General features: G+C 41.3%; 1 protein-coding gene across 4 annotated transcripts in view; it reads left to right on the top strand.

Annotated features, from left to right (window-relative positions):
* Exoc6 (exocyst complex component 6) overlaps positions 1-26,953 on the top strand; it is a 145,052-nt gene that overhangs the window by 113,546 nt on the left and 4,553 nt on the right. For 3 of the 4 annotated variants that reach the window (XM_021224794.2, XM_005063646.4, XM_021224805.2), the window contains exon 20: positions 2,796-2,869. In XM_021224794.2, coding sequence (XP_021080453.2) covers positions 2,796-2,869 — 74 coding nt within the window. Of the gene's footprint in view, positions 1-2,795; positions 2,870-8,408; positions 9,408-26,953 lie in introns of those variants that run through there. The other variant, XM_040744970.1, reaches the window with a different exon arrangement.

The following is a 26,953-nucleotide window of genomic DNA, read 5'->3' as shown; positions in this document are numbered from 1 at the left end:
TTTAATTATTTATGTTGTTAAACTATTGTTTCATACAAAATTCACTAAACTTGAGACTTACTTTTGTTATTCTAAGAAGTACATAGGCAGAATTATAAATAACTCCTAAAATACTGGCTTGGTTAAGTTCGCATGTAGACATTCTACAGTGTTTCTAAGAAAACTGAGATATTAGTGGGAGGGGGAATCAGAGACGTTTGTATAAAAATGGTGGAGTTGGACAGGCGAGATGACTCAGTAGGTAAAGACAGTTGTTGCCCCACCTGACAACCTGAGTTCCGTCTTTGGGATCCAGATGGTGCAAGGAAGGAGAGAATCGACCCTGGAAGTTTCTGTCTGGCTTCTACAATGTGGCCATGGCATATGTGTATGAATGTGGCCAGGGCGTGTGTATGAATGTGGCCATGGCATATGTGTATGAATGTGGCCATGGCATGTGTATGAATGTGGCCATGGCATGTATATGAATGTGGCCAGGGCATATGTGTATGAATGTGGCCAGGGCATGTGTATGAATGTGGCCAGGGCATGTGTATGAATGTGGCCAGGGCATGTGTATGAATGTGGCCAGGGCATGTGTATGAATGTGGCCAGGGCATGTGTATGAATGTGGCCATGGCGTGTGTATGAATGTGGCCATGGCTTATGTGTATGAATGTGGCCAGGGCATGTGTATGAATGTGGCCAGGGCATGTGTATGAATGTGGCCATGGCGTGTGTATGAATGTGGCCATGGCATATGTGTATGAATGTGGCCAGGGCATATGTGTATGAATGTGGCCAGGGCATGTGTATGAATGCTTGCACATGCACACTTACATTTTTTAACAGAGGAGCTGGAGACATGGGTCCAGTAGGTAAGAGCACTGGCTGCTCTTTAGGAAGGCCTAGGTTCAGGTCCCAGCACCCCCTTGGTGGCTTGATGGCTCACAGCTGTCTGTAACTCCAGCTCCAGGGGAATCTAACACTCCCTCCTGGTCTCAGTGGACACCAGGCACACACATGGTGCATAGACATATATTCATGCAAAACTCCCATATACATATGTAAATTTCTAAAAAATTTAAATGGTAGAGTCTTAGATCTGGGAGACAGCTCAGTAAAGAAAGTCTTAGCCAAGAGCAAGAACCTAAATTTAACTCTCCAGCCCCACAAAAACAAAACAAAAAAAAGGCCAGGCTTGGCAGCAAGTTCCTATAATTCTAGAGCTAGAGAGGAAGAGACAGGATCCTGGGGCTTATCGGACACACACACACACACACACACACACACACACACACACACACACACACACACGTCTTCTTATGAGCTAATCATCTCTCATTTAAAACAAAGTAGAGTTGAAATGCTCTTTTTGGCACTGGAATTGAACTGAGGGCATTGTGCTTGCTATGCACGCTCTCTGACACCGAGCTATGTTGGTCATCATCTCCCTTTTTATTTAATCTGAGACAGGGTCTCCCTAGGTTGCCCAGGTTGACTTTGAACTCAGGTCTTGAATTGTCTTGGGGTTGTGGGTCTGACCCACCAAGCCTGGCTGTTAGGATTACAATTCTTAAAGCACAAAATTATTGAAAAATATCTTGAATTAAAAAAAAACCCTTATCTTAAGCTATTCTTTCATGCCAGGTGATGGTGGTACACACCTTTAATCCCAGCACTTAGGAGGTAGAGGCAGGTGGATCTCTGTGAGTTCGAGGTCAGTCTGGTCTATAGTATGAGTTCCAGGTCAGCCAGGACTGTTTCACAGAGAAACCCTGTATCAAAAAACCAAAAACCATCCAACAAACAAGCAAAAAAAAAATTCTTTCATTTTGAAGACAAAAATTCCTTGTTTAAAAATGATGTAAGTGACATGAGCAGACGTTCTTGAATTCATCCTGACTTTGCTACTTGAATGCTTCCCCTGAGGGCTGCATGAAAAGCTCAGGCCCTGCCTTGGCATATACTCTCATTGCTGTTGGGTAGAGGCGATTTTTTTAACCAAAAATTTTTTCTGTGTTTTATATTTCTGACATGCTACTCTTTGAAACAAATCAGTATTTCCAGGTAGTCTCAGGGCATTGAAAATACAATATTTTAAATATATGTGTTACAGACTTTACCTCTATAATCTGAATACCTAGAATTCCTGTGTAAAGAATCAAGTACACTGTATTTAATAGTATTTACAACTACATCCTATGAGAATGTCAGTGAAAACACAGTTTACAACGTGGGTCTCACAGTAATATAAATAGCCTCTTGTGGAATCACATAGCCATCTATGGACTTACTTTACATTGGAAATGTGTTATACTTTGAGAGCACAGTCACAGGACTTGCACAAAGTGTATGTGTGAACTCCTGAGTGGACATTTTATATTGCAAATTATAGAGGTGATTTTTATAGCGCAAGCTGGGAACCAAACAGCCGTCTTGAGATTAGTTGACAGCCATGGAGTCAGTGGTTTCAAAGAGCTGCCGTGACTGTTCACCTAAAGCCATAAGAGTCGGACAGCTTCACTTTGACTGGAGTGTATTACTACTCCTGAACTTGTGGAGGACAGCCCTTCTGAATTTATTGTGATTGAAGGTTACAGATTAAATGGCAGTTTGGAAGTTTTATATTATTGAAATATTTATGGTAATGGGTATGAAGAGCATCAATAGAAATCAAAGGTTGTAAGTGGTCTTTGTTTGAAATGGTTGTGTATAAATATTACATTTGTTATGAGTAGAAATGTAACAATTAAAGTCTTCATATTCTTCAGTCTTTTCCTGATTCCCTTTTGTTTTCTACATTTTTAAAATAGTGTTTGCCAGCTCTGAGCCTGTGCCGGGATTTCAAGGGGACACCCTGCAGCTAGCGTTCATCGACCTCAGACAAGTAAGAAGTAATGACTCCCTCCACTCACTGTTCTCTTGTCTCGTTAGTTTAATCTCAATGGTACCACAATGCTTGTTTGCCCTGAAAACCCATCTTTGGAAGATGCTTTTTTTGATTGCTGCGTCCTTGTTACATCTCTGAACTTGTGTTCATACAGTGTCTTAACTTGATGGAGCACTCTCATAATAAGAATTTAATTTATTCATTTATTGAGAACATTTTTAATAATTCCACGGTCATATATAGAAATCATTAGAGTAACACTGTTAGAATTCAAGTTAAATGTTAATTATTACTAGAAAGTCATCCCTTGTTTAGACTTTTATTAATGGTAATATTTACACATTTTTGCATGCCTCCAGAAAAAGGGATAAAACTAGGTTTTAAAAAACAATTATTTATTCTTATATATTTTCTTTGGTAAGAATGTTCCAAGTTTAGTTTTCTGCCTTTTATTCACTTTTCAGTTTTGATGTTTCTGCTCTATTGTATTCTTTCTTTTTTTATCTCCTCCTATTTTTTCTTCTTAGTCCTTTCTTCCTCTTTCTTCTCCTTTTTCTTTTTCTTTCTTAATCCTAGGATTAAGGAGCTTAGTAAAGCTGGGGAGTCAGAGGGTGTGGAGGCAGGGGCAATCCCTTAGAGAGTTCAGGAGTGCTAGATTGACAGCAGGAGTGACTGCTGTCCTTGGCAGGAAACCATATGGAGACTGGATTAAAACAAAGGCCCTGGGACCAGTCTGTTAATGACACTCATTCCCCTTGGGGATGGAGGTGACCCGTGGTGAAACTCCACCCTAGTTACGAGCAGAACCTTACCACACTGGTGTCTACAGCAAGACCAGCTTGAGCATTTAAGGAACTCCTCTGAATTCAATAAATGTTTGAAATCAGAGCTCTCTTTGCTATTCATGTACAGCGGAAGTGGAGTAAATAGTTATGACACCTGTGTATTCATTATTTGGTGAGGAAGTGCCATTGAAGTTGCTACAATATAGTAGAAGGTAGTTTCGTTCTGTGGTGTTTAGATGTCCTTTGGGAAGACTGGAACCTGTGTAAGACTGTGAGTCCTGTGGAAATGAGTGCTGTCTCAAGTCAGGTTTACAAGGGTGCTAAGAAAGCACTCCTGTGAGGCTCTAACGTTTTCTGCATACAATCAATATTTAGTATTGTGCCAGCAAGGCCCAACTTCTGGGTGATGTGGATCTATAGACAGCTAGCCGTGCTAAGTTGAGAAGTCATCTCAGCTTTGCTCCCATGTGCCGGAAGAGATTCTCTTGCAGTAGGTCCTTTCAGAGGTTGGAGGAAGATGACTTAACATAGAAAGCAGAGTCTGTAGCAAGTTGGAAACAGGTTTCATCGAGTGTTCATTTCTCGGGCGGTTAATGGCCACTTATTAATCTTCTCCACCCCAGAGGAGATGAACTGATGTGAGTCATCTGTTCAGAGATTTTTCTGTTTTGCTGAATTTAGATGGTGGTAACTAGTTTATACATTAGCTAGTTCAAGGTCTGTAGGATTATGACTAAGACCACATAGTTTATGGAACTGAAGTTGTGCTGTCCCAAGGGTATGAATATGTGTAGCTCAGCTGACAGAGCAACAACAACAACAACAAACATGCATGGGAGTGAGGTGATACACTCCTCTTAGCTAGAGCCTGGCTCAACACCCCCCTCTACAAACAAAAACCACCACTAACAGGACCCGGCCTCTCCAGTTACTGCCCTTTGCATTGCATTAAGCGAAACAAAATTGTTCTCTCCTTAACCACACACCAAAAAAACTGTTTTTTATTTGTGTAGATGTATTTGACCCCAGTTACCTTCTTCTTTCAGAGTCATTTTAGATAATATAGATGGTCACTTTGCAAACCAGACGGTGGTGGCGGGCACCTTTTATCAAAGCATTTGGGAGTCAGAGGCAGGCAAGATCTCTGTGAGTTCGAGGCCAGCTGAGCAAGTTTTAGGACAACCAAAACTACACAGAAAAACCTTGTCTCAAGGAAAAAAAGATGGTTACTGTGTAAGGTGTATATTTCCCTAGGGGATTGTATTATCAAAGTACACTTATAAATATTAACATCCTAAGTCATGATTAAATGTACTTTTAAAATATGTGCACATAGAAGACATGAAGTTCTGGTTGACTTCCTCTTTTAATTGTAAACTGAGAGATTTTCAAGTGGATTTAGATACTGTCTCTGAATATGCATAATTACAAAACCTGTATTTGTGGGGAGTTGCTAAGGTGCCCACCATACAGGGTTAGCTGTGAAAGCATTAAATACCACTACCATATGGTAGTCAATGTGAAATGGAAGAGAGTAGTGAAAGGAAAACGCTGATGAACTAATTTTTAATTAGTTAATTTTTCTAGTCTTAAAAGGTACTTAAATTTTGTTCTTTATTAATGTTGAAATTTAGTGATTCAGTATCTCTAGACTTTTATACTCTAAAATGAAAGGAAACAGCTAATTCTTGTGTTTGGCTGTTCTGTCACTTTGACAATAAGTTAAATGTTTGAGTTTAGTGATTTAGATTTAATCAATTAAAAAAGGTAGCTGTATTTCACCACATTTGTTTTTAAAATTAATTTGTAATCACATTATGAAATATACAATATGAGAATAAGCAAAAAAAATCAAAATTGATCCTGAAAAACAAAAGTCTTGCATGAGATCATCCAAGTTCATTCTGTCCAGTGTTATTGATTTTTTAGCTACAGATGCCTTATGGTGGTGTTTGACATCTGACTTCATAAATAGGTATTATAGTGTCTTTACATTCTTGTGAAGGGGTTTACTGCCCAATACAAAAGGGCACTGGCACCTTTATTTACATTTCAGTAGCATTTCTTCACTTTCCTTTCTCTTTCCCCCTCTGGCCTGTGATCCATTTCTGTCTTAATAGGGTAGCTGACAGTTCTTTTCAAGTGTACTTAGAGAAGCAAGCAGCTCTTTTCATAGCATGTATAAGGGGTCGTGCTTCTGGTTTCTAGTTTGAATTTGATACTGCTTCATGAATTGCTGGGTATGAAAGATTAGGAAGTAGGTCCAGTGGTCGAATTTTACCTGCCCACCCGGACTTTGCCCTGAGGTCAAACTCCCGATATTTGCTGCACTGAATAGAGGAGTTGATGACAAGTATGAGTTGATACAAAAGGAAAGTTAGAACCATATCAAAGCTGAAGGCAAGAGAGTTGGGACTCAATAAGAGACTGTGCTTAAAAGATAGATCATCAGGAATGCCCTCCTCTAAAGGAAAGGAAATAGCTGACCTGTGAGTGAAAAGACTTCATCATCCTGCCAATCACAGACTTGCTAATGGAAGCCAGTTATCTCAACAACATCTTAAGACCTACCAGCCTAACAGACAGTGTGGAGGATTAGCAGTCCTGGTGCTGCTGTGGGGGTGTGCTGCCCAGCCATTTAAACACAATCTGTACATGTAAGGGTTTCTGACAAATAAAAGTTGTCATCTTCCTGTATGAAATTAAGTCGTAGAATGATAGCATTTTATATACTATCCTTTTTTTTTAATTCAGAGAGCATTTTTTTAAATATCAAGTGAACTTAAATACGTTGGCATTCTTTTGACGATATACAAAAACCTTAAGGTTTGAAAGCTATTTTACTGTAAGATAATATGCCTAGTATATAGTACTCAGAGGCAACCCATTCCTAATACAGTAGCAATATTTCAGTAACTATCACTAGAAAAAGAAATACTGTATATGAGTGCATTTTCTGAGTAGCTATGATTGATAAGGTTGTATTTTAATCATAAAACCTTTAAAATTTTGCCGTTTGATGAAAAAAATGTGAAGTGTTCAGTCTGTATAGCTTGTGAGCACGATTCTTGCAGTTGAACACCCCTGGCTTCCCTGATAATGGCATTAACTCCTAAGGGGTGCTGTAGTTTTGTGGTGAGTTACTGCAGCTGGTGAGATAGTGCTTCATTTGAGTTTTGATTCTCCTTTGGATAGCATGTAGAGGTTTAAATGATTGAATGGTAGAGCAGTAAGGTGAAGTTGTAGCTAACAAAACAATCTCTTGACTCAGAAAATGTTGGCTGAAGTCTTCTCATCACTCTTGAGCAGTATTTCCTGAAGTGTCTTTCTGGGAACATTGATTTCTTAGGATGAAAAACATTTCTTCAGAAAAGAATTCCAAGGTGGGAGTAGAACTGGCAAGTAGAACACTTGCCTAGGATGGGTGAGGCCCTGGGCTGGGTACCAGCGCTAGGAAAGAGAAAGACTTCCAACCCATATTAGCTTGAGAGGCACAAGAAACACTTTCTCTTTTATTTAGTTTTTCAGAGACTAACTTGGTACATTAGAATTTTCAAGGTCATTCTGCAGCAGCCCGGTATTTTCTAAGTGCTACACAGAATATTTGCTTTGCTCCTTTTGGGATGTATTATTTAAAACATCTGTCTGAAACGTTGTCTTCAGTATGACTCTAGAGATGTTTGTCTCTGATTGGTGCCAACATATTTTTAAACGAATAACTTTGACCAAAATATGAATTAGGTTTATTGTTGCATAAAACTAGACAAGTTGCTAAGATGACAGGGAAGACAATCAAAAAGCTCTAAGAACTTTAGAGCCTCCAAAGTGATACAGGCCATCGTCATTGTCTTTGGTTGCCCAGCAGAGCAGGATGGTAAGACCCAATTGCTGAATGTGCAACCCCACACACTTTGGTTGCAGGACATACAGCAATCGAGCTGGAGCTGAGCTGGCAGCTTCCTCCCTGCTGGCTGTCTTCATAGTACATGAAGGTGCTGTGCCTGTGGCTACTGGGAAAGAAAACTCCTCAACTGTTTTCCCTAGCTATGAACCCTGTGAACAATACCGACCTTCTAGGGAAGGTGTGTCCGCTGGTGCAATAGTTAAGGCCACTGGGGAAGTAACTAACCACTTTCTTTTTTTTAATGATTTATTTTTATTTTTATTCTGTGTGTCTGTGTAAGAGTGTCAGATCCCCTGAAACTAGAGTTGCAGATAATTGTGAGCTGTTCTGTGGGTGCTGGGACTTGAATCTGGGTCCTCTAGAAGAACATTCAGTGCTTTTAACTGATGAGCCATCTCTCCAGCCCTTACTAACCACTTTCTGATTGGGATTGTGGCTGCTCTTCTAGAGGACCTGGGTTCAGGTCCCAGTGCCTACATGCCAGTTCACAGCGATCTATAACTCCAGCTTCCAGAGTCCAGTGGCATCTTCTGGCCTCTAGGGATAGCTAGAGATGGTGTTTTAATCCCAAAACTTTAATAATTTGACATTTTGATGAAAATGTTAAAATTTTCCAGACTGTATTGCTTCTGGGTGTAATTCTCATAGTAAATTGAACATTCTTTGCTTACCCCTACAGCTAGAAGAGGGCATCAATCAGATCCCTGAAACTTTTTAATATTATTTGAAAACATTTTATTATCATCAAATATGTGACTTTTTTACTATTAGTTGGATATGTCATTTTCTTCTCCAAATATATGCTAGGCCACAACAATTATGATTTTTTTTCTTAAATTTCTTCTAGAATTAGATCCTGTTTTCAAGTACTTGATTTGGAGCAGCAGGAGAGAAGGACTGGCCATTCCTTTAAACTACACGTAGAGATTTCAGAGAGAATACAAATTGTATAAAATGTGTTTAGATCTCTTAGCATCTTTCTTTTTAGCATTACTAGTTTCAGTATTGGTGTTTTGCCTTCATACATGAATGTGCACCACATGTATGCCTGCTGCCCACAGAGGCCAGAAGAGGGCATTGGACTTCTGAAACTGAACTTAAGATAATTGTGAGATGTCTTGTAGTTGTTGGGAATGGAACCCAGGTCCTCTGGAAGAGCAGCCAATGCTTTGACCTCCGAGCCTCACCAGACCTTCACAGCATCTTTTCTAATGTACACTGTTAAGTTTTCTTAGTTAAGGTTTCTGTTTCTATGATGAAGTGCCATGACCAAAGGCAGCTTAAGAATGGAAGGCTTTATTTCTCTTACACTTCCGTATTATAGTTTGTCATTGAAGAAAGTTAGGGCAAGAGCTCAAAGGAGCGCATAGACCTGGAAGCAGAAGTAATGGAGGGATGCTGCTTATCGGCTTGCTCCTCCTGGCTTCTTCAGCCTGCTTTCTTATGGCACCCAGGACCTGCAGCCCAGGGATGGCAGCCCCCACAGTAAGCTGAACCCACCTGTATCAGTCATCAGTCAAGAAAATGCACCCAGACTTGCCCATCTGGTGGGAGCATTTTCTCAGTCAAGGATCTCACTTCTAAAATGACTCCAGCTTGTATCAAGTTTCATAAATCTAGGTAGCACATAATGACAGTATATGTTCAGGGAAATCATAGTTATAATGCTGATTTTTCACAAAGTGACATTCTCTGCAGCATGCAGGTCATGAGTGAAGACTTGACCCCTATGCCACACCCGCTGTGCTTCTGGCCAGTCCTGACCCTGCCCTCTCAAACCACTGTCATTTCTGATGCTACGTAACTTGGGCCTGATTTGGAGCCATGTACACATTAAACTATGCAATATAACTTTTTGATTTTTCCTTCTTTCCTTCAGTGTTGTGTTTGTGCAGTGTGTGTATGTTGTTATATGCAACTGTGGTTCATTCATTCTCTTTGCTGCTTGTTTATAGCTACCAATTCATACAACGTATTATTGGCACACATGCATTGATTGCATACTTGGCTTTCATAAGTAGTACAAACACATACATTTTTGTATGCCATGTAGTGAACATATGAATACATTTTTGCGGAGGCATTTATCTAGGAATTACTGAGCCAGGGAATGTATATATGTAAGCAGTTTTAGTAGAGACTGTGGAGTGGTTTTCCTAAGCATTTGTGCTAGTTTATATTTCAGCCAGCAGCATAGAAAAGTTGCTCACTCATTTGTCATCACTTGGTATTTTCTGCTTCTTCCTTTTTAACCACTCCCAGGACTGGACAGTTACACCACCAAATTGTTCTCAAAGTACTCCATAAAACAGAAAGAGGAAGAATAGTAACCAAATGCATCCTATGTCGCCAACATTGTTCTGATACTGTACTGGCTAGTTTTATGTCAACTTGACACAAGCTGGAGTCATCTGAGAGGAGGGAGCCCCAAATGAGAAAATGCCTCCCTAAGATGGGGCTGCAGGCAAGCCTATAGAGCATTTTCTTAATTAGTGATTATTATCAGAGGGCCCAGCAAATTGGAGGTGGTGCTACCCCTGGGCTGGTCCTGAGTTCTGCAAGAAAGCAGGCTGCATAAGCCATGAAGAACAAGCCGCTAAGTAGAAACCCCAGGACCTCTGCATTAGCTCCTGCCCCCAGGTTCCTGTCTTTTTGAGTTCCTGCCTTGACTGCCTTCAATGATGAACGATACGGAAATATAAGCAAAATAAATGCTTTCCTCTCTAAGTTGCTTTTGGTTACCGCATTTCATCGTGACAGCAGAAACTGTAAGACAGTACCAAAATTAGATGAGGACATAACAAATAAGGGAAATGGTAGACCAGTTTCCCTGATAAACATAGATACAAAAATTCCCAATAAAATGTTTGAAAATTTAATTTAAAAACATATTAGGCTCATACCCATGGCAAGATAGTTTCCTTCCAGGGATGCCAGATAGGTCTGCCATCTACAGATGTGTAATATAGTACATAAATAGACTCAAGGGCAGAGAGCACGCAGACATCTCAATCATTAAAGAAAAAAACCTCAACAAAGTTCAAGATCCTTTCATGATAAAAACCCTGAATAAACTTGGAATAGAAGGAACATACCTGAACCTAATAAAGGCTGTATATGACAGACTGACAGCCAACCTTATAGTAAGTCAGGGGAACTGGGCGTTTGTATTTCTCCTAAAATCTGCAAGGGAACAGGATGCCCATTCTTTCTACTCATTCCGTCTCTTTCTTCAGGTTTTAGCTAGAGTGATAAGAGGACGAAATAAAGGGAAGAAACCAAATTGCCTTGTTTGCAGATGACATTACCCTATAGTGAAAAGACACTAAAAGCTCCATCAGAGAACTAGTAGACCTGATAAATACTCAGCTAAACTGGCACACAGAGATCTGCAGCATTTTAGTAGCATCTATATATCCCAATAATGAGCCTGCCAGACAAACCCACATACCCTAGGAATAAACTTAACAATAAAAGAGGCAACAGACTCCTGCAGTGAGAACTTAGATACTGAAGAGGGTAAAGAAAGACCTTGCATACTCATGCGTAGGTAGAATTAACTTTGTGAAAATATTATCAGAAATGATCTATAGATTGAGTGCAGTGCCCCGTTAGAATTCTGATACTCTTCACAGGGGTAGAGAACAATCCTAAAATCGTATAGAATCACCAAAAGAAATCCCAGATGATCCTTAGCAGACAGAGCAGTGCCAGAGATATGCCAGTACCTAATCTTGAATTATATCACAGAAATGCAGTACAAAGCAACATAGCACTGGCTTAAACCTTAGAAATGTAGACCAGTGGGACAGAAAGGGGATCCAACATGTTAAAGGCTTGGGGAAGCTCACTGAGCTCTCTGCCAAACTAACGTGGATGCAAATTTCTTAATATGCTGCAAAGCAGTGTTTCGTGTGGCACAGTTTGAAAACAGACTTAGCTAGGCCACTATCATTTTATATATAGGTTCCAAGAACTGTCTCTTACAACTGAGGGTCATAGTGCTAGGTGTGGTGACACACACCTTTAATCCCAACACTCAGGCAGAGGCAGGCAAATCGCTCTTAGTTTGAGGCCAGCCAGAACTATGTAGAGAAGAAAAGAAAAGAAAAACAACAAACTCCACACAGTTATAATTGTAGCTAGATGTGTTTTAAAATCGATTATGAACTCCTTAAGTATTCAAATGCAAATGATGCAAAAATGATGAAAATGGTTTTCAGAAACAATTTGTTGAACTTCCTTTTCTTAAGCATTGAGATGACTGTACGAAAGATGGTAATTGCTGGAGGATTAATGGTGCTTAGGAGCAGCAAACCAGACAGTCAGTTACACAGAACAACTTGTTTTTAAGAAGCATGAAATGGCAACACGGGATTGCTTGTGAAGAATGAAGGGATTTAAGCGGGAAATTAAAATCCTAGTTCATGTACCCTTCAAATCCCAGCAAATGTCAGATTCCTCACTGAATCATCAGTCTGTGGTTATTAAACTGCTTAGAGAGAGATAATGAATATGTTCATTAGTATATGTTTTCCTTACTGATATTCCCAATGTTATAAATGAAATGGGAAAATGGGAGATGTAGACATTTTTAAATGATGAAAGTTATTTTTATTTTTTTCTCATTGTTAAAACTGTTAAAAAGGAAATAGAGTTTGATGTGACTTTTGTGCCTATAATTACATATTTCCTTTAGACAGACTGTCTAGTAATTGCCAAATTTAGGTCCTTAAAACAAAACCAGAACTCCCAGAAAGAAATAGCATTGCTATTTGAGGGCTTTATAAATATGCTGAAGAAGCAGTTAAACTTTTGAGTGCTTACAGAATTTTTTTGCTCATTTGACTTATTTTGCATGTTAACTTAGTCACAGGCACCTATGTGTAGAGAAAGAAGAAACACTTGGCTTTGTTCAGTGGATGTCTTTACCTGATCCCAACTCCTCCTGCCATGTCAGCAAGCAGCCCTCTAAATACCCACCAAGAAGCAAAGTAACTTTAGTGTGATGTAGTCGATGCTAGTCTTTACAGAGGCAGTACAAGGCTTTTCCTCACCGCACAGATTTGTGGTAGTCACGTGTTAATGATGTAAACATAGTTTTGGGTTTGTTGTTTTTTTGAAACAGGGTTTCTCTATGTAGCCCTGGCTGTCCTAGAACTTGCTCTGTAGACCAGGCTGACCTCAAACTCACAGAGGTCTGCATGCCTCTGCCTCCTAAACGCTGGAACTAAAGGTGTGTGCCACTACATCTGGCAAATGTATTGGTGTATTCATTTATCTATTTAACTTTCTGCTTTTGTTTTGAGAGTATCTGCTTATGTGTGCAGGCTGTCCAGGAACTTGCTCTGTAGCCTCAGCCTTGAAAGTGCTGGTGTTACAGTCATACACCACCATGCCAGAAGCTTCACTCATCCAACCGCTTTGTCTTGCTACTTTACAAAAGCTATCTGGGTGATTTGTGGGTTTTTATTGCTTTATTTTCTTTAGTTTTTAACTCATGGAGAGAAAGCTATATATTGGATCCCATTACAGAATTCTTTGCATGCCTTTTGATCATGGGTGAGTTTTTTTTAGCAGGTTCATACAGAATTTTGTGTGTGTGTATCTTCTTTCTGAGAAGAAGCCTAATGTTTCCATTTCAGAGGAAACATGTCTGACCTAAAAATGGTAACTAACCACCACGACTCTAGAAACTGAAAGCTGGTCAGATTACTCCAGATCACCAAGAGCTGTTTCAACTTCAGATGTTTCTTTGTGTGTTTATATATGTTTGAACACATGTCCTGCCTATAAGTGCTGGGAAGCCATGGCTACTGAGCAGGCAGAAATGCTGTTCGCATGGTTTCATTTCTGTTTGCAGAATCCCATGTTAGAAGGAGATCCACAACAGACAGTGATGATTTCAAATAACTTTAGATGGAACTTCGAAGAGCTGCCAGATGGTACGAGAAAAGTAAAACATGTCCATGTCATCGTGACTGGAGGTGAAGTGGGCAGTTCAAGCCTTACTGATCAGGAACTCCTCTTTAAGGAAGTGACGGTTGAGCAGATCCCTGAGTGAGCTGGGAAGATGTGAGGGTGTGGAAAGTGCAGAGTCTTGAGACATGCCAATGGACAGGAAAGTGTGTGTGTGGCTGTTATGGGATGAGCCGGGATGAGGTGCAGATGATGGGGATATCAGCACAGAATATCCATGCAGGACCTTGGATAGTAAGTGTGATGAGGAATTAGCCAAAGTGTTTAGAGTATCTTTTTTTGTTGTCGTTTGTTTTGTTCTGTTTTCTCAAGACAGGATTTCTCTGTGTTACAGCTCTGTCCTGGAACTCACTCTGAAGACCAGGCTGGCCTCGAACTCACAGAGATCCGCCTTCCTCTGCCTCCCGAATGTTGGGGTTAAGGGCATACGCCACCATTGACCTGAACGGTATCTTGCTCTAGTTTAAATTCTGAAAGATTCTGATTGCTTTAAGGAGAATAGATGTCTAAAAAGACAAAATTAGGGTCAGATTACTTGGTATTCTCAGATACAGATGATTGGGTCAACGTTGTGTATTGATGATGTGGTTGACTACTTTACAGACAATTTTTACATTTTAAAGTATTGCATATGGTTGAGTTTTTCCTGAATAGCTGGTTTGTTTCTATCTTAGGAATAGTGTGTTTTCTAATTAACTCTATTTTTGAGCAGAAAACACAGGTGTGTAGTATAGAATCACTTGCATTCTGTACACGCCCATCATCTTCTCTCCCGTGCTGGCTTTCCCGTGGCCCTGGTTGTGTAGGGTTTTCATCTCTTTGTAAGTTGCTGTAAAGCCCTTTTGGAACAATATGGTTTATAAATAAATATTTGTTAGGGGAATCCTGAAATGTTTTGCAGTCAGAAACTCCAGACATAAATGGGTTTTCTTTGTCTGTTTACTAAATAAATCTCTCTTGAGTTCCTCAAATAGCCAAATAGTAAAGAAGTACAAGCAGGTAGTAGACAGAGCTGGACCAGTGGTGAGTGGTGTATGCCTGTAACCTGACCACTTGATAGACAGACTGGAAGGCTGTGAGTTTGAGGCCAGCCTGGGCTGTACTCTCAGACCCTGCTTCAACAAGCAAACAAAAGTTAGACTATTTGAGAGATGAATTAGTTCATGTCAGTGAAGACAGTGTTACCTTGGCAAAAGGACAGACACTGGTAAAGTGTGAACAGGAAGCCACTGGAAAGGTGTGCTAGTTAGACCACGGTTGGGTAGGACACCAGAGGCTGCATGGGCTCCTACCTCTCTTAGTAAGTATGTCATGACCTTGGAAAGCAGTTTTCTGAACTATGCCTACTGTTTGTTTAACTGGAAAGATTGTATAGTTTACTTCTGGGAGAGATTTCTTTCCTGACATGCTTACTGGTCATTACTAAAAGCTAGTGACTTGTGTGACACATACAAGGGTCATCAATTGATTGAGTCATCAACTGCCATCATCCTGTACCTAGCATGTTTCACCAGAGCAAAGGATGGTGGCCCTGCTGAAGATGATGGGGAACTATTTCATCAGAGCAAAGGATGGTGGCCCTGCTGAAGATGATGGGAACTATTTGGAGCTAGCATTTCTCCCCACCAGTGCTGCTTGAGAGAGGAAGTACCTTGGACATCCACATTCTTGTTCTCTTTACCCCCCTCACCTACTCTCTTCAACCTTTCTATGCACAGACCATACTCCCAAATAATTACAGGCTACAAATTTTAGGACAGAGGTTCTGTCAATCACCAGGGAAAAATAGGAGATCCCTGTAAATTCTCAAGACTCAAATTACATTCGATACAAACAACCTTGGATTCTCTGTCTGGGGACATGAACTAGTCTTGGGGGTTATGAAGGAAGTGCTTGGCCAGAACTCTTGCCATGGAGACTGGGCGTCTGCCAAGACTTTACTTTGAAATCTCTGTCTTCTATTTCTAGTCTTAAGGCATCATAACATACCATTCTTTTGCTGCTAGTCTATTTTATTCTTTTATGAAGAAGTCACTTTTAAATAACAATTATATCCACTATAATTAAACAAATCTTTTGTTTGCATTATATTTGTTACTATATTGTATATACACCCTGCTTGCTTAAACTTGCCCATGTAACTCCTTCACAGGAACTTGCTTTAGAAGTCTGAAGTCTTTGAGTTCTAATGAGATTTGCCGAAGTTGTAGTATCCAAACATTTGACTAACTATAGCAATGGGACAAAAAGTGTCCATTCAGATCCTCCAGCAAGCTTTTAATTCTTAGACAATTCTAAATTCATCTGAAGTGCCAGAGAATTAAAGGAAGGGGTATTGGGGTTTACTCTTGAATGTAACAAGACCAGACATCTCACAGAGTTTACCTCGAGGTCCAGATATTAGAAAAGTACACTGCTTTGGGAAAGCTTAGATGATGAAGGATTAGTCTGAACCTAAATGGCTTTTTACCTGTTTTCTTCTTTGTGTTCCAGTGTCATTACTGTAGAAGATAATGGTTTATGTTTAAATATGTAGGTGACTTGTGCTCATACCTTCAGTTATTAATATACATTTTGGACTCAGGTTTAACTGTTATTTTAAGAACTAAGTTCGAGCTGCTGTATTGTATGGGAAATTATTTTTTAAGATAAAGCATGTTTTCTCTGCTGAGGGCTGAACCAAGGGATTTATAATACAAAGGCATATGTTTCACCACGGAACTATGTCTCTGGCCTAGTTTCTCGTTTTTAAACAATTATACACCCATAAGAAGTTGTCAGCAGGTCCCCAGTACACTTCTTCACTTGACTTTCCCCAGTGATGCTATAGTCCGATTATCAAGACCAGGGAACTGTTTAAAACCTCAGACAGAAAGCTCTCATTTTCCTCCTTCTCTTCAGTCTCTCAGAGTAGCCATGTGTTTCTTTCTCACACTTTATAATTCACACATATTTGTGAACACACTTAAGCACATGTTCATAGTTGAGATAGGGTCTCACTGTATGTAGCCCAAGCTGGCCTTGGATATAACCTTCCTACCTCTGGCTGCTGAGTGTTGGGATTATAGCCATCATGCCTAGTTTAGTCACTTTCTTTTCTTACAGAGCGACTGGAGTCATTTATGTTATATAATAATTAACATCTTAAATGCAACATTATTATTTGATGTTGGTAAATGTGGATTGGCTTCATTCTCTTCGATCTATTCCTGCTGCTTATTGAAATAGGTGTTTTTGTTGTTAGGTATTATAGAATCTCAAGATTTTCACTGTAAGTAATGTCATAGACATCATCCACATGTAGTGAGTAATTGTGACTATTTCAGTAAGCCTTCAGAAGTGATATTTCCATATACTGTCAAAAGTATGCCACTCATTTCAGAGAGAGTTGCTAAGCAATATGACAATAAACTTAACAGTTATGTGGAAAAATATCCACTGTGTAAGTTCAGTGTGGCAGGCATAGACTGCTCCTTATTTATGATATAAGCATTAGCATTCTGCATGTTTGCAGGAGTTTGCTAGCACTTGAAAGGAATGCACTCCTCCCCTCTGCGCTGGTGTGTGTAGGGCACGTTGTCAGAGAGTTTCTGATTAATGATTTGGGGGTGGGGAAAGTAAGATGAAGGCCAGGCTGACCACAAACTCGGCAATCCTCCTGCCTCAGTGCATTCAGGCACACACACTTTAGAAAATCTTCTCTGTGGGATGTGGTTAGACATGGCCTTTTCAGACACTCACTGACTGTACATCCCTCATGCTCCTGACTGAATTGCTCAATGGAAGTGATTTCTCTTCTCACCCTGGTGTTCACTCTTCTTCTTAACCTCCTGATATTTTTCTTGTTTCATTTTCATTGTGTGCACTGTATATTATTTTCCTTCATTCCTTCTGTGCCCTTGTGGTCTGAAGCCCACCCCGCATTCCAATATAAAATGGCCCTAGTCTTCAGATGTTTGGCAGAAAGATCTCTTTTCTTCCTTTCCCTGTTGTCCTGGGGCGCCCACCCTGCAGCTCTCTCTAGTCTAGCGAGAGGCCATAGGCTGCCTGGTGCCCTAGTTGTCCTGGGGGCAGGACACAGTCTGATCTCCACTAGATAGTTTCTGGGGTCCTCTTTCTATCCTCTCCAAGAAGTGGGCTCTGATAACACCATGCATCATACTGTTAATTTAATGAACACACCAGCTCTAGTGATGCCGTGCATGCTTTAGCACAGTGGCTGGTAGTCACGTTTGTATGACTATCTTTCCTATTACACTTACGATAGTATCAAATGTAGTGCTTATCATTAACCCCTCATTACAGAAGAGGAAGTTGAGGGGTGTCTATGACTGTGAAGAGACATCATGACCACGGCAACTCTGATTATGAAAGCACTTGATTGGGGTGGTGGCTTACAGTTCCAGAGGTTTAGTCTGTTATCTTTGTGGAGGGGAGCATGGTGGCATGCAGGCAGATGTGGTGCTGGGGAAATAGCTGAGAGTCCTGCATCTTGCAGGCAACAGGAAGTCAGCTGACTGTTACATTGAGGGAAATTTGAGTAAGAGACCTCAAAGCCCGCCCCCACAGTGACATACGTCCTCCAACAAGGCCACGCCTCCTAATAGTGCCACTCCCTTTGGGGGCCATTTTCTTTCAAGCCACCACAAGACCCAAGTTATAACTTCTTTAAATGGCTAATTCAAAATGCAGGTAGCTTCATTTTTTTGCAACTTGGTTGGATAGGAATTTAATAAGACATAAACAATTGGTAGACAATATTTGTGTCTATTATGGAATGTTTCCAGAACTGTGAGAGGTAAATGTCTGTTATTTATTTGTTTTGATTTTGAGAGAGAGAGAGAGAGAGAGAGAGAGAGAGAGAGAGAGAGAGAGAGATTCTCTGTGTAGCCCTGGCTGTCCAGGAATTTGTTCTGTAGACCAGGCTAGCCTAGAACTCAAAGATCCACCCGCCTCTGTCACCCAGTACTGGGATTAAAGGTGTGTACCATTATGCCTGGCAAAACCATTCTTAAGTATTATCTTATTAAAGTGAAATAATCAGATTGTTATGGTAAGGGGACAGAGACACGGCTACATGTTATCATCCTCAGCATCCTGAGGGGTTCCTCAGATCAAATTGGGATTCATGGCGTTGACGTAGAGAAGACTATCCAGTATGATGAAGCAAAGTTAGAGATTACATCAAAGTCTTTTTTTTTTATTATTTAATATAGACAAGAGCATGAAGGTTAGGAGAGAAAGAGGCGCCAGAAAGACATGTCCAAGCATGGGTTTAGCTTCCCAGGGGAGAGTGGAAGAGAGTAAGATACACGAAGCTGTAGGTGTGGCATCTCAGAGAAGAGCAGCAATCACCTGATTTAATATTAGTCATGTGTATCATTTTGATGGTTCAGGTTACATCTCAAAAAGTTGCTAAGAACCTGCATGGGACTGACTTAGGCCCTCTATATATGTTACAGTTGTGTAAGAGCCTGCATGGGACTGACTTAGGCCCTCTGTATATACGTTACAGTTGTGTAAGAGCCTGCATGGGACTTAGGCCCTCTGTATATACGTCACAGTTGCGTAGCCTGGTCTTGTGGGGCTCCTGTGGGAGCAGGGGCTGTTTCTGACTTTGTTGCCTGCTTTTGGGACCCTTTCCTCCTACCAGTTTGCCTCATACAGCCTTAATGGGGGGGGGCTAGTCTGACTGCAAGTTATGTACCATGGCTGGTCAATATCCATGGGAGGCCTGCCCTTTACTGAAAAGAAACAGAGGAGGAGTGAATGGATGGGGAGGTGGAAGGAGGACTGGGAGGGAAGGAGGGAGGGAAACTGTGGTTGGGTTGTACAAACAAACACATGAATAAATAAATACAACCTTTCTGATCCTTTTCTCACTTTCAGTGAGATTCCTTTGTTTGTTTGTTTGTTTTGCTTTGTTGTTTTTCGAGACAGGGTTTCTCTGTGACTTTGGAGGCTGTCCTGGAATTAGCTCTTGTAGATCAGGCTGGTCTCAAATTCACAGAAATTTGCCTACCTCTGCCTCCCAGGTGCTGGGATTAAAGATGTGCACCACCACTTCCTGGCTTTCAGTGAGATTTTAAGGTATCTCTGGCTATTATTGCATAAAATTATAATCTGATATAGTGATACCAAGGAGCCACCAGGCTTGCACAAGGACCTCCCAAATTGCACAGCTTACCTGTACTGGGGTTTCTAGTGGGAGTCCTAGAAAATTGTAGGTTTATAACGGGAGAAAGAAAGGCTTTGCTGTGCTGAGATTCTTGCTTCTCTACTGACTGAAGGGCTCCTTTCAGCTTCTTGTGTCCCCTGTCCCCTAATTTCCCTCTTTCTGTCTTGCCTCAAAATAAGTGAATAGTTTTATTAGGTAAGAAAATGGAGGACTTGAGTTTCTAAAACCTTTCTAATTTCAACCATTGTGAAGCACCGTAATTAAATATAAGATACTTAAAAATTATTCCTTAAAAAATGCTGACTTATCTTAAGTTGGAATGTTCATCAAGTCTTTAAATCATAGTCTCTTAATTACCCCAGATTCTTGCCAAGAGGTTTTACTTTTAATATTTTATGAAGTTTTTCAGATAATCTGTAAAATGCTTAGAAGATAACTTCCAACTTCCCTCATGTCTCTCTCCCTTTCTGTTCTTTGTTCTCTTTCTTCTTAATTATCACAAACCAGGCTTTACCTCCTCACTTAAGTTGAGGGCACTGGGCCAGGCACTGCTTCTGTTCTTACAAAGAAGAGACTGGGCCTTGAGTTTTTTCTGATGGCCTAGTGTGAGCTGTTTGTGCAAGGCATCAATGGAAACAATTACCCTAACAGGATGACACAGCCTATTAGGCTTAGAGTGTCTTGACTTCCTGTTTAGGTTATTCAGAGGTCGTCTTCCCGCTCTAGTTCACATGGTAGAGAGTGGTAGGACAATCCACCCATCTGCATTCATCTTCCCAAGAAAGTAAGCCTTCCCTTTCTGCTGTTGGCATTTTATAGTTATCAGCGCTTAGTGAGGCTATGGTGCCACAAGCTGCAGGCCAATAGCTGCTCCCTAACTCAGCAGCATCTTCAAGTACATTCGTCACAATGTTGCAGAGTTGTCACTTACCTCTCTGGAATCTGTTACTAAGCACTGGGCCAAACATAAGCCTTGCCTCCATGCTGTGAAGCCTGCCTAAGTGAATCAGACTTAGCAGTTTATCATCTGCCTTTTTACCCTTGTATTTAATTATGCTCAAGGGTATGGAAAGACATTTCTCTTTAAAACAGATTAAGCAGCAAGTGTTCTGACATGTTTTTTAAGCAAATCATTATACCTGACAAAAGATAATTACATATACAATCAGATCTGGAAGTAAATGGTTAACTAGGGTTAATAAATAAGTGCCTCTTAGATTTGAAAAAAGTATATACATGTTTTAAATTGCCTGAGTAAAGATAATGCAACCTATTATAGAAAGAAATGACTGAGGATCCATGTCCCTTAAATATAAAACAGTAGAATATCCTCTTTGTGCGTGTGCGTGTGTGTGCGCGTGTGCGTGCGTGCGTGTGTGTGCATGTGTGTGCGTGTGTGTGCGCGTGCGTGTGTGTGCGTGTGTGTGCGCGTGCGTGTGTGCATGTGTGCGCGCGTGTGTGCGTGTGTGCGCGCGCGTGCGTGTGCGTGCGTGCGCGCGTGCGTGTGTGTGTGCGTGCGCGCGTGTGTGCGCGTGCGTGTGTGTGCGTGTGTGCGCGTGCGTGTGTGTGCGTGTGCGTGCGTGCGTGTGTGCGCGCGCGCGCGTGTGTGTGCGCACGCGCGCCCTACCCCTGTGCTTCAGCACCAGCCATAACGCTCTGGTGTCAAACGGGGACGGTGACGTGCCTGCTTTGTTAACACCCCTCCCTGCCTTTGGCAGTTCAGCTCACTCTGCATTCCGTCTGAACTCCAGGGCAAATGGTAAAGTCTGGCACCCGCGGCTGAGCCCTTCTCTCTGAAGCGTAGCAATGGCTGTCTGAGCTTTGCCTTTCGCTGAGGCGCTCTCACAAGGATAAGAACTGAGGCTGTAGACATGCAGTTTGGTAGTTTTTACTCTGGGTGTGGGGGGTACATATCTAAAAGAAATGAAAACTTATATCGACAAAAAGTGTACATAAATGGATATTGATAGCTAAAATGTGAAAAGGGCCAAATATTCTTTAACTGATTATTAGATGAAGTGTTATATATGGAATATAATTCATCAACAACAAGCAGAAAGTACTAACAGATGCTACAGTATGGTGAACCTTGCGAATATACTAAGTGAAAAAAAAAGCTAATTACAAAAGACCACATCACATGATTGCCATTTGGCAGTGACTGCTGATAGCTCTAAGGGCTGGGCAGCAAACTCTAAAATGGATTGAGATGGTGTCAAACATTGTGAATATACTGAAAACCAGTGGTTTCGAGTGGATGAAGTGTACAGTACAGCTCAAAACCACCTTTAAAAAATTAATGATGTTGGTGTATGAATGATCTTTGGGAGCCCACTCCAAATAGAGGGATGCTCTCTCAGCCTGGACACATGGGGAAGGGCCTAGGTCCTGCCCTGGATGAAATGACAGACTTTGGAGATCCCCCAAGGAGGGCCTCACCCTCCCTGGGGAATGATGTGGGGATTGGGTTGGGGGCTGGGGGCCTGGTTGAAAGACAAGGGAGGAGGGGTGGGAGAGGGAGCTGGGATTGACATGTGAAGCATTCTTGTTTCTAATTTAAATAAAAACATATATTGAGGAAAAATGATGCAACTTTAATTGTATTAAAATTATAAAAGTGAAAACAAAAAAAATTGAAATAGCTTTTATAAATAGGAAGGTTGCATAAGGAAGGTAAGCTCTTTATGTGACAGCAGTATTTGTCCAAAATTAGAAAAGGCAAGCCTGAGTTAGTGGTGTTTTGAGAGTGAACAGGAGGGTGGTGAACTCCTAGTTCTGTGATATGCCCCGCATCCAATCTATGATATAATTATTTTCTGTGTATTATTTTGAAAAAATTAATTTTAATACATTAACATACATGCTTATTCATGTTTCTGTATGTTACTTTACCTACGAGAGCCACAAAACTTTGGCAAGTGTAAAAGCTTATAAATCTGATGTGTTTCCTGCTTTACTTGCCTCTTTCTTTGAAATTCTAAACCCAGCCAGTGACTGCCTAGCACTGTCATATAACATGGCTTAGCATTGTGTGATACTCTAAGGAAGACCTGCTGTGGGGGGACATGCTTTTAATCCCAGCACTCAAGAGGCGGAGGCAGTTGGATCACTGGGTTACATAGAGAGTTCCAGGACAGCCAGGGCTACATAGTGAGACCCTGTCTCAAAAGAAAGAGAAAGGGGTGGGAGAGGGAGGGAGGGAGGGAGGGAGGAAGGAAGGAAGGAAGGAAGGAAGGTAGGAAGGAAGGAAGGTAGGAAGGAAGGAAGGAAGGTAGTTGAAATATTAAAAATAAAAAAGGAAAGAAAAATAGAAAATACACTTCAAGAACATTTTACTTCCACAGTGAAGAGAATGAAAGGTGATACTTGGGAGAGTTAAAGGGTGATGGCAGCACTGGCACCCTCCACTCACCCTGAGCTCACCTGTAGTCCTCACAGACCGAGGGCAGAAGGCACTGGCTTACAGCAGGCTTGAAAAATGAACCTTTGAAGAAAGAAGGTCTTGAGGACAGCTTGAAGGCCTTTAACACTGGGAGGCAAGACAAAGAGGCTGGAGGAAAAAAAAAGTGTTTGAAACAGTGTCTGTAAGGGCTAAAGTTAGCCGGTAAGCCCCACTTGCCCAAGGACAGGTAACTTCCTGGAGTGCTGGGGGCTGGTGTTCTTGAAAGATAACAAGCCATGTGATTTCACTTCAGTAAAAAAGGTTAGTGGCCCCAGCTGCACAGGATGTTCTTGATCACATGTAGGTAGGAGATATGTAGACAGGAAGGACATCAGAATGTATGCTTGCCCCTGATTGGATGAAGGTGGAAAGTGCCATAGCCTTGTGGGTTTGGCCTTTATAGGCACCTGAGCAACATTTGTGGTCATTCTCTGGGAGTCCTGGGTATGGAACTGGCCAGTGTCCATTGCCTGGCCCGTATTTAATAAAGCTTGCTTCAGTTGAACAGCCATGGATTTGGTCTTTCTCCTTGAAGTGTTCAGGTTTAACAGGTCTTTTGTGGTCTGGGCTGACCTTGAACTCCTGCCTCTACTGTTCATATTTTGGGATTACAGGTTGCACCACCATGCCGGTTTTTCTGAGGTGATGAATCTAAGGCTTCAAGCTTGTTAAACAAGTACTCTATCGATTGAGCTACACACATAGTCCCTTGTGTGGAGTTTAACTAAGTTGATACTGGCTCTATCTAAAATTCTCTCCTCAGCTTCATCTAGAGTATTTTCACAGAGATGGGAAAGTCTAGCGCTTGAGAAGGCAGATGGCGCTCATTTGATGCCATTATCTAGAAAAGACAAGTATTCTGAGGAAGGGTCAATAAGACCTTTGAATTCCCAGGAGCCCATTACGGAGGATTTGTTTGAAGGGCAAGTGTTTCGGCCTCTGCGTTGTATGGGGCTTAAGAGTTTTGTTGTTGTTAAGTCTCTGAAGCGCACTAGGAACCTTACGTCAGCCCTGTTTCTTGAAGGCGAAGGAAAAATGATCTTCTGGTTTACTTTTGGAATTTGCTGAGTGACCCTCAAGTCCCAGGTGGATTTAGTGTTTGGAAAAGGGAACTTGGGGGACTAAGGTTGCCCCTGAGCCCCCCGGTCACTGTTCACAAAGCAAACCTGGTGTCCCCAGTTGCTTCTCTCTTGAGGTTGGCTTGGCTCTATTTATCTTCTGCCTTGGGTCACTGCCCCTGAGGTGCTTCAAAAGCAAAATCCCAAAGACCCAAAACAAAACTAAACCAGATTCAAGGAAAAATGACCCGGCACTGTGGATTCAGTTTTACAAAAGCAAAAAGGCACCCTTAAGAACTCAAAAGGATGGCTTTAAGTCTGCCTACATTTGCACAAAGTGATCTCCACAGGTTTGAGATCCCAAAAATCTAGATTGGGAACCAGTATATAGGATGGAAACTGTCAGCCAGCTGGTTGGATCGCATGACGGAATTCCTCAGTGGTTCTGAAGTGGTTCAACTGTCTAGAGCATATAAATGAGACCACCCATGAAACTATTTCATTTCTTGAGCTGACCTTTTCATTATCTGGACATACAACACGAACTAAGGAAGTAAAACTTAGAATTTATTCACAGATACTGGCATAAACCCACCTGATGTGTCAGCAGTTGTTCTGGAGGTTGACTGAGTCCTCACTGAAAGAGGGACACTAATTTCAGGTGATCCTTTTAGGCTGCGATGAGATGGAGCTGAGACACTGTTTGCTGCTTGCTTTTGTGTGGTCCATATTTTGATTATTTCCTCAAAAGACTTGGAGATTCATTTTACTTGACTATTGGAACAAACCCACTAAGAACCTAGTACCGATTCTCATTGTCACATGCCCTGCCTTATCCTTTAATCAGCATTCGTGAAGTGGCTTTGGGATAATGTGGTGATGTTTTTGTTCATGTTTCATCTATATCTTTGAACTCTGTGTATCCGTGTTAACTAGTAAATTCACCTGTTGAGACCATGTCTTTTTCTTTTTTTAACAAGACTAAAGCATGTTATGTGATTACTAGAAATGTTTATGTACTGCTATCCAAAGGAAGCAAAACTTGAAAAAGTGATGTTTTCTGTGGTGGGGGGTGTCTTACTATTAAAAATGCAGCATCTTGTGATACCTGGACAACTCAGAGAGGTGGGCCCCCAAGGCAGTGGCGGGTGTGGAGTGAAGTGAGTACTGGTGTTAAGTACTCCTCCTCCCTTGCCTCTCCATCCCATCCTGACAGTAGGGCAGTTACACCTTTCTAGGCATCCTCGGTGCACCAGGGGTTATGCTGTTCCAGTCAGAGCAGCCGGCGTGGAGACCTATGGGGCTCTGGAATAAAGCCCTGGTCTTGTTATCCTTTCATTTCAGTAGAGCTATACTTTAAAAGGACCAGGCCTGCTGGGGCAAGGCCCTTAATCCCAGAACTCAGGGGGCAGAGGTGGGTTGACTACTCCAGGCCAGACTGATCTACATAGCAGGTTTCAGGCCAGCCAAAGTACATGTTGAGATGATGTCTTAAAAAACAAAACAGAAAGGTAAAAAAGGACTTGGTTGTTGGGGATGACATCATTGGTAAACCCTTCAGAATATTACAACTGTTTTCTTGTGGAAGATCCTTTTCTCAATTATTATGCCTACTGGTCTGCTGAGACCATGAGAGAACACACCTTCTCTATCAGTGGCCCAGTGAAAGCCTGGGAGATGATGGAGGAAAGCTAGCTGCCAGCATTGTCGAGGTTTCTCGTTTTTGTTTTTTGTATGTAGTTAGTCCAGCAGCATTATGGGTTTGAAAAGTCCGTGTCCACCGCCATCATTCTTTAAGCGAGATACTGAAGTGGCGCTCCCATGGACAGCCATGTATTCAGGGACCAAGAGTGACAGGCAAGAGAGTAGCAGGCAATTGTGGTTGTCCACCCTTCTACATACTAAGCTGACAATAGCTTCCTCCTGTGTTATTAGAGTTCAAATACTAGGAGTTGTGTGGACAGTGCTTTTAAAAATAATTTCTTCATGTCAGCATCAAGATATAACTTGTTTCTTTGTTAATTTATCACCACTTAATAATGTACATTCCTTGAGAAAAGGGACAGTGTCTAGTTTCTATACTGTCTTCTGGTGCATAATATGGTATATAGCACATTGTAGGTGGGCCATAAACATTAGTTGAATGATTAAGTAAATTTTATCTAGATATGTAGCACTGGTGTTGAATTCCTTAAACTTTAACACACAGGTTTCCATAAATATCCATGAGTTACACATGAAACATATTTTAAAAGTATTTAACGTTGATGTGAAGTATATAGATTAGAATCTGGTAGGTACATTAAATTTTGTACTTCCTATAACCTCTAGTGATTTGCAGTGAGTATCTGCGTATGATGTCTGGTCATGTGTCAGATTGTAAGCATAGTATTTCTACTTAGGAAGGACTTCTCTGCTGGAGAAGGGCCACGCGCCTTCTCAGTTCTAGTTGGTTTAGTAGATAGGTTCTTTCTTCCCCACCTGGAGGTGGTGGTTTAGCCTAAAAGAAAAGAAGCTTCATTTACAGCCTTCCATCTCCTAAGGTCTCTTGCTAATGCCATTGAAGAAAGGGATGTTACAGCCAGTGTATAGTGGTTACTTTCTGCAGACTGTGAATGACCGCATTCACATGTAGAGTCGCAAATAGACCAGAGAGAGCAGCCTTCCCAGTGAGGTTGTTGCTGACAACTATGGAGAAGACTGTTAATGGAGTATAATATGTTAACAGATACATA

The sequence above is a fragment of the Mesocricetus auratus genome, unplaced genomic scaffold (assembly GCF_017639785.1).
Source record: "Mesocricetus auratus isolate SY011 unplaced genomic scaffold, BCM_Maur_2.0 Super-Scaffold_4256, whole genome shotgun sequence".
Taxonomy (NCBI): Eukaryota; Metazoa; Chordata; class Mammalia; order Rodentia; family Cricetidae; genus Mesocricetus; species Mesocricetus auratus.
This window is presented reverse-complemented; position numbering and strand designations above follow the sequence as displayed.